At 35.2% G+C, this 15,738-nt stretch overlaps 1 protein-coding gene across 5 annotated transcripts in view; it reads left to right on the top strand.

Moving 5' to 3' along the window:
* The window catches only part of LOC6032526 (calcium uptake protein 2, mitochondrial), a 141,538-nt gene that overhangs the window by 113,149 nt on the left and 12,651 nt on the right, over nucleotides 1-15,738 (top strand). For all 5 annotated transcript variants that reach the window (XM_038260360.1, XM_038260359.1, XM_038260358.1 and 2 more), the window contains exon 2: nucleotides 11,122-11,260. In XM_038260360.1, coding sequence (XP_038116288.1) covers nucleotides 11,122-11,260 — 139 coding nt within the window. The remainder of the gene's footprint in view (nucleotides 1-11,121; nucleotides 11,261-15,738) is intronic.

The following is a 15,738-nucleotide window of genomic DNA, read 5'->3' as shown; positions in this document are numbered from 1 at the left end:
TTACAAATAGCAGTTCTCTCAAATTTCGGTCATTCGATTTTTTTTTTTTTGTATTTTTTAATCCGACTGAAACTTTTTTGGTGCCTTCGGTATGCCCAAAGAAGCCATTTTGCATCATTAGTTTGTCCATATAATTTTCCATACAAATTTGGCAGCTGGCCATACAAAAATGATGTATGAAAATCCTAAAATCTGTATCTTTTGAAGGAATTTTTTGATCGATTTGGTGTCTTCGGCAAAGTTGTAATATGGATATGGACTACACAGGACAAAAATGATACACGGTAAAAAAAATTGGTAACTTTTTATTTAACTTTTTGTCACTACCCAAGCAACACACTTTGTCAGATAAACGTATTTCCTAACTGGTTGTATAACCGAACGGCCTCGTTACCACAACTTGTTCTACAACTCCTGTGCATTGGAAAAAGCGCACTTTTTTCTGTTGTCACGGCGTATTTTCTGGGTAACCTTAAAGAGAAAAAATAGTCATCACTACTTTCAAATGTGTCTTATAGGAAATGTTCTCAGCTTTCCAATGCTTCTAAGAGCGAAATGTTTCATCGGGAAATTTCTGAGATATCTCTATTTTAAGTTTTTTCTTTTAAAATCCTTGATCATTTATTGGAAACTTTTAAATAACAGTCCAGGAAACTTGTTAAATTATGTGTTTCATGTGTATTTTACTGACCAAAATGTGCAAAATAAGACATGAAACAACTTTAGAGAAGGTTGCAAACCGCTAAACATTTTGAAAATTAAGTTTTAACCGAATTTTTGAATATGTGGGATTTATTCAAATAATAAAATAATAAAACCGTATTGAAATCTTATTTTTAACAAGAACAAATAGATTATAACATAATTGTTGTGTACAAATAACACCGGTCTGCTCTGATTCAGTTTGGAATTAGCTAATACAACCGAAATTTCTACAGGTTTGAGATTGATAGGGTATTACAAGATTTTTATGAATAAATATCATATTTCCTTAATCAAACACTAACTAGTTGCATGGATACAAAACATGTTTTAGACTCGAAATTAAACTGTAAATTACTGTTGCTAGCTTTAGGAGAAATACTTTTCATTAGTATGGAATGATTGTTTCAGTTTTTTTTGTATTAAATGATCAAGGAATTAGCAATATTTTAGAAGTTTATAAGAATCTCATCTTCAATCTCATCTTAAAAAAATATATATATGTCTTGATTTTTGTTCAAATAGTTCGGAAAGAAAGTTTCTGTTAGATTTTTTTTTGTTAAAATACTATTTAATTTTTGTTCAAGCAAAAATAAATGTTTGTGACGGTGTTTTCAGAATTCTGAATTGGAAGATTCGAGTTTTATTGTTACTTTTAAGTGCATTTTCTACAGAAAACATTTTATAATTTTTTTTCTTTATTTTATACTCATGAAAATATTACTTTTGAAGCTTGCTATAGTAATATGTAGTACATTTTCGATTTCAAATCATATTTGTATTTATGTTCCAGGTTAATGTTTGCTTAAGGAAATATCAAATTTATTCATCAAAATTCAATAAAACCATTAACAATCACAAACCTGCCAAAATTTCGGTTGAACAAGCTAAATCAGAGTAGACATGATATTTGTACACAAAAAATATGTAATTATCAAACAATTCTTGTAAAAAATACATTTTTACACTGCTTAATGAATTTAATTTCTGAATAAATCCCATATATTCAAAAACATAGACAAAACATAATTTTCAAAATGTTTAGCGGTTTGCAACCTTCTACAAAGTTGTTGCTTGTCTTACTCATCAAAATGTGCAAACATTTTGATGAGTAAATGACTCATGAAACACATCATTTGATAAGTTTTCTGGACTGTTAGTATAAAGTTTCCAATAAATAAAAAAGGAATTAAAAACCAAAAAAATTAAAATAGAGATAACTCAGAAATTTCCCGATGAAACATTTCGCTTTTAGATGCATTGGAAAGCTGAGAAAATTTCCTATAAGACACATTTGAAAGTGGTGATGACTATTTTTTCCTGATAAGGTTGTTCTAGAAAACACGCCGTGTTGTATAACATGCCAGAATAAGATGCAAGTTATCAGAGTAAGTTGTACAAATGTATCTGACAACACTGTGCTAGCTAACAAGAGATTCAACGAAAAGAAGGGGGCGTGGTTAACGGCTGTGCTGTCAAATCAAAGCGCACACTGAAAAGGAAAGATAGATTGAAAACAGTTGTCTAACCGTTACCCAACTTACATGTAAACAAACAGTTCTTATTAGAATTTCAATCAACGACGAAGCCAATATTAATAGTATCTCTGACTATTTTGGTGCGCTTGTTTCTGGCCAATTTATTTAGAAAAAAAAATGAAATTGCATGAAAAAAAATAAAATAATGTTTTCGTGCTCTCTAACTGTGATTCATGTGAAACCCTCTTCATGGCGAACTTTTAGATTTTCATTTTTTTTTATGAACTTCGCCTTTCCCAAGATTCGATCCGATGACTTCCACGACTTGTTGTTATCTCCAGGCAGGTCCAGGCGCGCTTCCACATCTCTCCACGAGGCTTCATAGTAAACAAGCTGGCCTAAACGTCAATAAGAAGGCTGATGTCAGCTTTGTTATACTGCAGTGAGCTATACAACTCAACTCCAGAAAAGGCTGTCATTGGAAATAAAGTTATATAAGTTTGTTTCAAGTCAGTTTTTATAACTCCATTATGTAACTTTGTTATAACAAACCGTTTCAACTGTCATTTCGATTACCGTACCACGGAGTAACATTGAAAATTGGTGTGATTTTAATTTGTTGTTTTCTCTATCATGAATTCCGTAAGCTGATATTTTTTGTAGTTTTTACCGGCGATATTTTTATAAATAATCGGTCAACAATCAAAATTATTGCAATCTTCGATAAATAAACATTTTTGAAACTCTAAATATCTCACGTACAAATTTACACCACCTAACAACACGCAATGTCAGGTTGAATATGTTTGTTGAATATCAGTTATATAACCTGTTCTCCGATAACATTTGTGTAACAAATCGAGAAAACCTAAGGTTATTTATAGAATGGTTGACCACGCCCATTTTTCAGAAGATGCCGTCACATGACTATGTTAGATAAGCAGTGAAACAAACAGTGCAATATTATTCTTATTCAACAAACTGTTTTCGAGGAAAACAATGCAGATGAGGGAACAGCATCATGGCATATCAGGATTTTGACGTTTAATTACAGCTCATAAAAAGCGTTTTCGACTGAAATCAAGTGATAAATACCTCAAACGGAAGTGAGCAAGCAAGTTTCTATCGAAGGTGTTCCAAAATAATTTGTTTAAACAGTGTAAATCAGCAAATTGGATGGAACCCCTCAAATAGGTGAGAATTTTTCCTATGTTGTGTTTTGTTGGAAAAGAGTGAAGTTGACTGTGTTTTAACACTTTTGTGGCACAAAACACGATAGTTACACAAGTCAGTTATACAAGCAGTGAAACAAACTGTTATTTAAGTTATGTTCAGATTTTTTCTCGTATGTTTATCAAAAACAATTGTCTAACTATTATTCAACAGTCGACAAGTTATGAGTGCTACTTGGGTAAAACTTGATTTGCAAAAAAAAACACTATTTTTATATTTTTTTTTTTTTGGTATGTTTTAGAGGACATCAAATGCCAACTTTTCAGAAATTTCCAGGTTGTGCAAAAAATCTTTGAGCGAGTTATGAAATTTTGAATCAATACTGATTTTTTCAAAAAATCGAAAAATTAATCGCAAAAATTTTTCAACTTCATTTTTCGATGTAAAATCAAATTTGCAATCAAAAAGCACTCAAGTGAAATTTTGATAAAGTGCACCGTTTTCAAGTTAACATTTGAAAGAATTGAAGAATCACTAAAATATTCCAACTTTTATTTTTTCGTGAATAAAATTAAAACTTATAAAATATTTTAGAATTAGTATTTAAAAAACCATTAATATTTGTATGTATGTATGTATGTATTAGTATCCCCGTCTTGGCAGGACTTGGCCATGACCGCAGTATGTTTCAACTGAGACGGTTTGGTTAGTAACCGACTTATATCTTAAGGACCTTAAAAGCTTATCATTCTCTATCCAACCATTTGTTATGGTATGATTAAATAGACAATGACATTCATGTGACTTGGGCCAGGCGATCCACGACTCCCTCATCCAGTCCATAAAATATATGAAGGCCCTGGGATTATTTTTTGAGAGGGGTTAGTATTTTTTTGGGGGGTTGTTAGGCGTTTGAAATATATGTTAATATGGGTTATATAATGGGACCATCCATAAACCACGTGGACACTTTAGGGGGGGGGGTATGGCGATTGTCCACGATCCATACAAAAAAGTTGTTTTTTGTATGGACAATTGTCCACGAGGGGGGGGGGGGGGTTAAAGATTCCCAAAAAAGTGTCCACGTGGTTTGTGGATGGCCCCAATATAATGAAAACAAATAAAGAGTATATAATGTATAACAAATAATAATACAAGTATCAATATATGCCATAAGAACTTAACAAGTTGTTTCGAAGCATTTATTCAGTTTAATCAACATAAATAAATGGAATAGCTTACTTTGGAATGAAAAAAAAATCAGATCAAAATTAAAAATAAATTGAAAAAAGAAAATCAAGGTGCTCTTCAAATAAAATATACCAAAAGCTGAAAGAATTGTAGTGGCTAGGTAACAAAAGCTTCGAAACAACTTTTAAAGCCTAGAATTGATACAACTGTCCCAATTTTGGAAGCAGGAATTTTATAATGCCATTGAAACTAGGCAGAAGACAATCCAATGAATTGGTAAAGCTTTAAAAACGACATTTCATGCAAATGAATAATTAAAACTTGGAAAACATCTTAACAAAAAAATAACTGATTCCAAAATCGTGACATGACAAGAAATAACTACTGAATTTTATTAAAAAGACTCTCAGATGATAAATCAAGTGGTCCTGAAAAACAATGGTGCTATAAGTTTTTCAACGCAATTCGAAATATAGAGAGTAATGGTATAGTGATAATATAATATTGATAAATATAGTAAATGTTAAATATTAAATAAAAAATATTAAAAATATAATAATAATATGAAATATATAAATATGTCCTCAATTCTTAACAAATGTTTCGAAGTTCAAACCTATCAATGGATTCAAGAAAAAACTAAAATAATTTTATTCTACAGCTAATTCTTGTACTAAATATTAAATAAACTCATATAACTTATTATAACTTGGAACTTGGATAAGAATAATAAATGCAATTATATAAAAAATATTTGATATTGAAAATAATAGTTTTAATAACACAAACACAATGTCAGTGCAAAGAGAATAATATGCAGCGGCTGAAACCAAACTTTTTGGAATGTAGAGAACAAAATCTTCGAAACAGTTGTCAAGGCCTGGTTTCTATATCATGTGGACAGTCTATAGTCCCAATTTTGGCAGCATTAATTTTAAACTTTTGTTAAGAAATTAAAAACGATTTTAAAAAGTACGCAAAATACATTAATAATGACAATAAAACTAGTTTTTAAAAGCGCAATTCATTTCATGTCGTAGTTTCATTTTAGATCCATAGGGTTATTAATAAAGTTTCCCTAATAAAATCAACAAATAGCAACAACTTAACAAAATATTATTGATGCCAAAATTGGTAAATTGGCTCTGCCACGTGTTCACCGTCTGACATGGGGCGTCGTAATTTTCTCCTAGCCGTCATAGCATACTAAGGACAATGCGTACATTTGAAGGGTGAATCGTTGATTCTGGAGACACCGGACGTCGATCCAATGCGCACCTTGGGGACAGAATGGACAAGCCTAATTCCTTCTGGAATGTGTTCATTGGACCATCCCCTACACACCTGTCTTTATTCCGAGTGAATCCATATTGTCCCCAGACCTGTAGGAACGATTGAACGAAAAGCACAAAAATCCCATAGTAATTTCCATGTAAACTTTAAACCGCTGGGGACAGGCCAATTCTCAACCAAATGGGCTGATATTTGGCATGAGAGTCCCTATGGGTATCCTCTACAAGGGGAACCTCGGTTTGCCTGATTCTGAGAACTTTTTTGTTTGGCTGAAACACCCTAGTATATATGTATAAAGATTAAATAAATATATGCTGTAAGAACTTAACAAGTTGTTTCGAAGCTTTAACTCTCAAAATCGTATTCAAAATAATGGAAGCAATTTAATGCTCGTTTCGGCAGTTATAGTTTTTTTTAATATCATAAAAAAAACTTGCTAATAAAATGCAACAGATAAAACTAAAACTTAATTAGAGAAAAAATTAAAAGCTTGAGGCTTAAAGGCTTGAGAATAAAAACGTCAAAACAATTGTCAAACCTTATTTTAATTGATTATATTTGTCTCGATTGCCGAGATGCTTAAAAACACTCTTTTTTATTTATATTTATCTGTAAAAACTATTTATCAAATTTAATATTGTTTCCAAAATCGAGACAAAATATGAAACACAATTATTTTATGAATGTTGTCTCCCTTGTGAGCCTGAAATCCAAAGTTATATATTTGTACCTGCAATAAGACATATTTTAAAACATCTATTAAATGTAACTACCAGAAGGATAAAAAAAACTGTAAAAGTAAATTTTAGATAAAATATAAAACCTGTATCTATATTTTTATAACAAATTTTGTAAGGTAATTCAAACTATCAAACTGATTTCAAAACACTGACACTAAGCTATTTCCAAATTTGTCAAAACCAACAATCAAATTTAAGACATTTCTACATAAAACCACCACCAACATCATGCAAATGTCAATAAAAACCAACATGATTAACAATTCTCCGAAAAAGAAGAAAAAAAAACATGTTGACTTATATGATACGTATGTTTAGGAATGAGACCAATAATTTGACACAAACCGAATATATTAATAATTTCAAGAAAAATTAGAATCCTGCGCTTCAATTAATCGCCGCAGAAAGATAACGTCGCAATGGAAAAACCTGTAGAGAAGGCAAGAGAGTAGGCTTAGACAGAAAAAAATAAAAACATGTTGATTGTCAATCTGAAAAAAATCGTAGGGAATGTTGGTGCTGGCTGTCGATTGCTTGTTGATTTTAGAAGACTGATGTTTGGTGATGGAATCTGCGGTTCTGCGATCTTCGCGACCGGCTCAGTGGCACCCGTGCCATACCTTCATACTTAGGAGACCCGGGAGGCGGAGTCTTGTCGCAAAAAGAACGATACACACCTGTGGAACCGTTGACGAAACCGCAAGGTTTAAGAGGGCCACATTATAAGGTGTTACGTCGATTCCGTTTTTCAGTGGCATCCGTACCGATACCGGAACTGCGACCTTCGTGATAAGCTGTACCGTACCGTCGAATGGAGGGACTGCGGGCGTTGTTGGCTTTGTCGGACAGGCTCCTCCCTCGTTGGAGAACCTGCTGCCCTGAGGATAAGCCGCCTGATTTTGTTGGCACTAAAAGGCGCAAGACGCCGGGAAAATGGACCCAAACATTTACAGAAACATGGTTCCACGCCAACTACAAAAGCCAACCAGAGAACGGGCCACAGGAAGATCCAGATTTGTTAAATTTTCCTCAAGTTTATTTTTACGAAAACTGATTCATGTAATAAAAAAATCCGTAAGAATGGAACTTCAACACGGGTTTTAAGATTTCCGGTGGCCACAGAAACAGTATAAACTGGTCATGCAACGTATAAAACTTCTTGAATTTGAATATAGAGTGTCTCTTGCAAGTCTAGTGCAATTTCGTCTTCTGGACAAGTTTTCCATGTTCCCCGGTGGCCACATCCGGTTTCTCAAGTGGCGCAAAATGTGTCGAATTTATCCGTGCCCCAAAAATTCTCGCGTTTCGAGTGGAAACGAACCCGTATGACGAGCGAATACCAGATAGCGGCCAGTTTCGCTGAAACATTACCCTGCTACCAGATAGTTCTGTGCTTGACGGAGCATCCCCTAATGACAAACACTCCCATTTCGATTCCTTGAAAAAGGCCCAAAACGGGTCGAAACGTCGGATGAAGAGAACATACAAGTGTTTTGATTCCCCAAACAGACCGAAAGCCAAACCTAACCTAAAAATGTAACAAAGTCTTTGACCCCCTAACCAAACCGCCCCCACTCCACCCCCTTACTGTGTTACATTATAGAAGAACGCCAGCGGTTGGCCGGTCTTCTGGGCTGGATGCAGCGGTTCTATGACCTTCGCGGCGGGCTTGGTGTTGTTTTAGCTTCGCCCCTGGATAGATGAACGCACTGCGTTCCTGGCTTCTTCGGGCAGATATTTTCGGAGTTGAATTTTCAGCCCTAGCATCGGGTGGTCCGGGTATGGGCTCAAATGGCGGATGCAAGTGCCACCGATTCACCAACGAGGGACAATTCAGCCCGACAAAGCCATCACCAACCATAGTGCGTCCATCCGACCCGATACGAAGACCGAGGACCATGCCTGCCGCGAAGGCCACGGAACCGTTGCATCCGGCGAAATTCCTGAACATAATTTTCTAAACCTTTGTAAATTGACAGCAATCGAAAATGAAAATCAACACGGTTGCTGCGATGAATTTGAAAAAAGTTTGCGCTCGTATCTTTGAGACCCCTACAAGAAAATCACCAAAACTGATTTTTTCTCAATACGCGCAATACTAGAGACTTCATACATCTCCGCAAACATATTTAACATGAAACGAGCTCACCCGATAGAACATAGTAGGCCTCTCATTTCTTCTTTGACAACTAAGATGCGGGCGCCTGCAGCACACCCATCTCGGCTTGTCCTCATGCTAACAAACGAAAACAACTGGAACGGTACCTGAGCCAGGGATCTCTTCTAGTTCACAATTTTGTTATGCATATTGTTTTATAATTCACTGTTAAACAAAAAAAAGGAATTCGTCCCAAATAGTTATGATGCTTCTCTGAGCGTTTCCTCTAAGAATTTTCACAAGACTCTTTTAAATCACTAAAACTTTGCCAGCACTAAATTCACCACACCCCAACCCCCTCCCCCTCCCCCAGTCAAAGCAGCTCACTATCTTTCGTACCGCACCAAACCGGTTTCTATGGTTACGCGATAAACAAAATTTTGCGAAGCAATAAAGTGAAAACGTTGAACACACATAAGATCTTCGTGGCACTTTGCTCAACAATCCACATTTTTAACACTAATTTCATTCAAACTCGTTAAAACTATAGGTTGTACATCTTATCAGGCCAGATATAGCAAGAATTCCACAAGCCGGTGGACAAAATTGAGCAAAATCTTCATCTTCCGCAACCGCAACCACACAATTTTCTTCCCAACTCAACGAAATTTCCTTCAGCACAACCACACAATTCCTCAAACTTGGGAAGAACTCAGTATCTTAAAACCGGGTAGTTGACCCACGGAACTGTCCCGCCGGAAAAAACGAACCGAAAAGCACCACGATGAAAATTTTTAAACGAGGAGAGGCCAAAAAACGCGGAGCGAAAATCATTTGAAAAACCATTAATATTTGAAGAAAAAAATCCACAGGAGCATTAAGACAAATAAGAATATGTTGTTTTAAAAAATGAAATAAAAACTTAAAAAATATTCTAGAAACTGAACTGTTTTTTAGGAACAGATATTTTAAAGAATGGAAAAACTCACAAAAACATTGAGACAGTCAGGGAAAGGTTGCTTAATGAAAATAAACTTTAAAAGCATAATAGAAGTCGACCTTTTTTAAAATAACTGCTCATGTTTGAAAGACTGAAAAAACTCACAAAAATTTCATGTCATTCAAAACTAGGTCGATTTTTTTTAAAAAGAATTTAACTTCCAAAATATTTTAGAAATCGAACATTCTTTTTTAAGAAGTGCTCATGTTTGAAAAAGTCACAAAAATATATTGACCATCAGGAATCAAGAATTCAAGGTTTTCTTTTTAAATAAAAATAATCTTCCTAAATATTTTAGAAGTCGAACTTCTTTTTCAAAGAACTTCTCATGTTTGAAAGAATGGAAAAAATCACAAATATACTATGACAATCAAGAATAGGTTGCATTTTTTAAAATAAAATAATCTTTCAAAATATTTTAAAAACTCACACTTTTTTCAAAGAACTGCTCATGTTTGAAAAATATGATGACTCACAATATTACTACAAAATACACGAACTAATATTTTTGGGATATAGAAAACTTCTCAAAAAATGGTTTGGAATTTATTCTGATTATTAAAAGATCATTACTAAAAGGACGGATGTACTCTTAGAAACAAATCAGATTTGCTTGTAAGAATATTTTTTCAAGAATATTTTAGAAGTTTATTATTATTAATTTTAGCTTCATTTTTTCACATTCGACCTTTTGTCCTTTCGACGTTATGTCTTTTGACCTTTTTGCATTCGACCTTTTGTACATTCGACCTTATCTCTTTCGACCTTTTGTCGCACATCCATTAGAAACCTATGAAAATTCACCAGTTGCTGATATTATATTACACTTTTTCTAACACAAAATCTGTCATCATTTCCTGATAAATATTACCACCATTTTTTGTTCTGTGTAGGTACAAAATTAACCCTTATGATGCTGTTGAAAGTAAGTTATACTGAGATCTGTCTAACTTTATCGGATGCCTGGTAATTTGGTTGTCAAGGCTCAATGTGGTGTTTACTTGCAAATCAGTACAACTATTTGCGATACTTCAACAAAAGGTGCAAATCGCGTTTCCATTTATGACAAGCTATAGTTACAAACATTTGTCTTCACTAATCACACCTGGTTGTCTACAAGTCATTGCGAAAAAAGTTGATGAGAATAATCGAGTGGAGGATAGCTATAAACACAATTTATGAATCAATATTTCAGACAGTCGATGCATACTAATTTGATTCCAAAACAGTTTTGAAAAACAGATTGACGTGCGCATAACCAAGTATTTTGATTAGGAATTAAGGTGTTGTGGTTGAGGGAAATCCACTTGGAATCATTCGAAACCACATCCTTCTCCTCCTTACTAGAAATTTATTAATCATCAGATATTCACAACCAGCAAACTTCTGTCACCCAACCAATGATCTAATCTAATAAAATGTCATTTCTTTTCCCCCCTCCCCCAGGATGAGGTCGCCGATAAGGCCATCAAGCTGACGGCCCGCGAGCGCCGGTTCATCAAGTTCGCCTCGGTCGAGTTCGACGGCCAAATCTACATGACGCCGCAAGACTTTCTGGAGTCGGTGGTGGAGCAGGAACCAAGGCGTAAGTGGTCCCCACAGGGTCATGATGGCACTTTTATCCTACGCGCCGCCAAATTGACTCCCCGGTTCAATCGAGCGGTGATAACAACCCGTCGTGGTCGTTGTTTTCGCTTGCCAAATCGGTGCCGGCTTCTCTTTCTCGCTGTTATCAGCCGAGCTGACCACGCGTTCTCGGCCTCCCCTTTTATGGGGCCACGGATCGTTGACGGCAAGCTGGCCAGCCGGCAGAGGCACCCGTTCTGACCTTTTGCCAGTGCCGGTACCGGTTCTGTACGCGCGCGCCCCCTTTTTGGTGGTTGTCGCGGGCGCACGCCAAAACGCCCTCGGAACCCTTTCAGTGACATTTGTTCGAAATTAGTAAAAATTTATCAGCAATTCCCCTCGAAAACATCATAATTCGAAAAAAGGTCTCCTATCGGCAGGGTAGGCAAATGGCAAAAAACCATCGCGAAGCCCTCGTTTGATTTATTACCTTCCAGTTACAGAATTCACTATAATGATGTATGAAGCAATTGTAGATTTTGAACAAACGAACAATTTTGTAGAACATTGTTTTGTTCCAAAGTGAATGCTGTTGACACTAGAGCGTAAACAATGTCTAAAAATGCCACCATCGACGTCCCTCACTCGCGATGGTGAGGGGATTTTTGTTTACGCTCTAATGTCAACAGCATTCAGTTTAGAACAAAACAATGTTCTACAAAGTTGTTCATTAGTAAAATATCTACAAGTGCTCCATACATGATTATAGTAAATACCTTAACTGAAAGAAAATAAATTTAAAAAGCTTTTTGGAGGCCCATCGGCAAATACCTTCCCTGCCTATCGGGCTCAAAACTTTTCAGAAAGTTCCTTGGCCGAAATAATAAGACCCGTATTTTTTTGTTTGGCCATTAGGGTGACATACGCCGTGTTAGGGTGGTAAAAAAAATGGCAATTTTCGTCATTTTTCGCAAAAACCACTTTTTCATATCTCCGCGCCATTTCATCCGATTTTAGCTGTCTTAGGCGCAAAAGAAAGGTTATTAGTTTGGCTATTTGGGAAAAATAGTTAGAATTTCCAATAATCTAGCTTAAAATTTGAAAAGGTCGTATGAAAACTTAAAATGTTGTTTCGAAGGTCTCGGGACCAAAGAGCCTGTGTCTAAAATAATGTTTATCAGATTCCTCGGAAATTTGTTATAACATATCAAAAAATGGTGGAGTTACGTTTTCAATACTCTGAGATACGATTTTTTGAAAATAAAAACTGGGGTTTTCGAAGCGCCACGCGCAAAATTAGAAAAATTACGAAAACGGGAAAAATTTACTTTTTTCACTAAAACTGCGATAACTTCAAAATTTCTGCGATGACCTATACATGTTAAGGTACCAAAAGTTGCGTATTTCAATTACAAAAATTACACCCAAAAAAAGGGTAAAGACAAAATTATAGGAAATTTGAGGGATTTTCTGAAAAAAATATACTGAATGAAAAAGCACGGCACTTCTTAAAAAAAGTGTATATTTAAAAGTCAAATGCCACAATTTTTTTTGTTCAATTTCTTTAATATGGTAACCTAAGATGTTGCAAAAGCCTCACAGAAAATGCAGAATGGTAAATACTATACAAATCATTCATTAAAACTGTATTTAAAAAAAGCATCAACACTTTCACAAACCAAACAAGGGAATTGATTCTCCAGACAAAGGCAAATTAATAGAAATTTGAACGAGCTTTCCGGTAAAAATATTTTCGAGACTGAAAAAAATCAGAAATAGTAATTTATTGGCCATTGTTTTTGAAAATCATATACATATTTTTGTTAAACTCTATTTTAAAATTTGACTTCGACTTCTAATAACTTATTAATACAAACATTGACTGCGACATTCGAATATTTCACGACATGAACTCCGGCTATTCAGAATTTGACAACTCCGACTCCACAGTTCTGCTCTTTACTTTTAAAACTTTAAACTTGTGTGTGTGGTCCATTCCAATACCCGCTAACCGGTAGCAAAATTATGGGAAAGTATAATTTGTATCAGACTTTGTATATGCCGAATGCTGATACAACTTATCTCAGTCCCGGGTATTAGGTGGTGATAGCCCTCGCGCTGCTTCCAACGACCCATTTCAGAATGGCAGAGATCCTAGCAGCCCAATTCCGAGGTCGTTGGGCATTGTCCGGCCCCGCCTCAACATAGAAGCAAGCACCAGACGGATCCTTGATCTATCTTAAGACTCCCAATCCCTACAGGCAAATCAGGGATCAGAGCGTATTTAATATGAGAAGAATACAACATGTTTTATAACCTTCAGATGGCCGACTGGTTAGAGTCCCAGACCATCAATCCAGAGGTGTGAGTTCGAATCCCACCTGATTCAGTGTCGTTTTTGTTCCAATTCCTGATTCCGAATTTCAAAGGTACCGACCGGGATTTGATCCCTGAACCTTCAGCTTGTGAGGCAGAAGCCGTAACCATTAAGCCACGGAGCCGGTTACTTTTAAAACTTTAAACTTCATCGAAAATTCCAAAGTTCTTTTAGATTGTAATCTTTACATTTAACCTAAGATATTTTTCGAAATCACTATTTGCTCTGATAATTGGCAACTCTGAGTTGTTCTCTTTCTCTAGAACTTCGCAAAAAAAACGAGAATCTATCATGAAAAGGAACCGTCAGACTGTTTAGCGCTAAAAGTAAAATTCAAAAAATACGTATTTTTTTTAATTTAAGTACATATTGGGTCACTGAAAAAGCATTTATTGCGCCTGAGTTTAGGTTGGTGCAAAATCGTTTACCGGAATTATACATTTTTGGAAAAAATGATTATTCAAACTCAAATTTGCAAACGAAAACGATTTTTTTCAGTTTGTTGCAATTTAAAAACACTTCATGGAGCAAAAACAACCATGCAAAAAGCTGAGAAAATTTTCCACAATTCTTTTTTCACAATGTTTGAACTGCTGGTGGCTGATACAGATACAGATTAGGATGTAACAAAAATGACTTTTTGGCGGGCATTCAAGGGTTTGTTCCGGTGGGCATACAAAGCCTAAATCTAAAATATGAGCTTGATTGGACGTAACAGGAGCTGGCGCTCCGCCCTTCAATTTTAAATAGGATTTAACCCGTAAAAAAAAGATTTTTTCAAAAATGTCACTTTTTGAGGCATTTTGGCCACTGAAGCGTTTGATTTCAACATCATTGGCGTGTTGGCCAGATCCTTGCGCATCTCTTGGTATATATAACATTGAAATTTGGAGCACCCTGGAGCTCGGTACAGGCCTTCAAACTTTGACATAATTTCGAAAAATCGGCCCCGGCAAAATCAAATGGCGTTTAGGGCGTCGCAAAGCGCGACGCATATCTTTTTTGCCGGGACCGATTTTTCGAAAAAATGCCAAAGTTTGAAGGCCTGTACCGAGCTCTAGATTGCTCCAAATTTCAATGTTATATGTACCAAAAGATGCGTAAGGATCTGGCCTACACGCCAATGATGTTGAAACTAAACGCTTCAGTGGCCAAAATGCCTCAAAAAGTGACATTTTTGAAAAAAATCTTTTTTTACGGGTTAAATCCCATTTAAAATTGAAGGGCGGAGCGCCAGCTCCTGTTACGTCCAATCAAGCTCATATTTTGGATTTGGGCTTAGTATGCCCACCGGAACAAACCGTTGAATGCCCGCCAAAAAGTCAGTTTTGTTACACTCTAACAGATACAGCGTCATATAATTAAAACTTCAATGATTTTTTTTAATTGTTTTTTCCCTCTATTATAAATTTTCAAAATCTAGCCTAATATTTGAAAATGTCCTAAATAGTTGTTTTGAGCCCTTCCAAAAGTTGCTCCTGGACTTAAAAATTGTAACCATTTTTTATAGAAAAAATTTGTAGATTTCACAAAATTTTCATTTTACAACATTGAATGTCGCGAGTTTAATAACAAGGGTTAACACGAAGAAAAAATCATTTTTCCCAAAATTTTAATATTCCAAATTTGAAGAGGCTGTGTCTCAGCAACCAACAGTCAGATCAACAAAGTCAAAAAATAAAAATTGTAAATAAAATCTCGGCTTTTCGAAATTATTTTTTGCATGGTTGCTTTTCCTTCATGAAGTATTTTAATGCTAGTTTTTTCTCGGGTATAAATATTCATCTTAGCCAAACTAAAAACTAGAACTAACGAAACTACAAGACTAAAACCTATAATTTTTTTTATCAAAACTACAATAAGAAGGGCCCACTTTATGGTACCCGGAATATGGGACCTATGTTCAAAACCACAAGCTGAATATTATTCCTTGAGCTATTTTAGGACTTTGAGCCAAATATGACCGAAATCGGTCAACATTTACCATTTGCTACTCGAAGGTTAAGTTCTTATGGCCAAAATCGAAAAAAAAATATGAAAGTTATCAGCGTTTTTTAAAAAAAAAGTAATTTTTGTATGAAAAACATTTTTTTTTTTCACCAGCTTTTGGCTCGGGTATC

This window comes from Culex quinquefasciatus, chromosome 3 (assembly GCF_015732765.1).
Source record: "Culex quinquefasciatus strain JHB chromosome 3, VPISU_Cqui_1.0_pri_paternal, whole genome shotgun sequence".
In the NCBI taxonomy this organism is placed as follows: domain Eukaryota; kingdom Metazoa; phylum Arthropoda; class Insecta; order Diptera; family Culicidae; genus Culex; species Culex quinquefasciatus.
The sequence above is the reverse complement of the archived record's forward strand: the minus strand, read 5'-3'. Positions and strand labels throughout refer to the sequence as shown.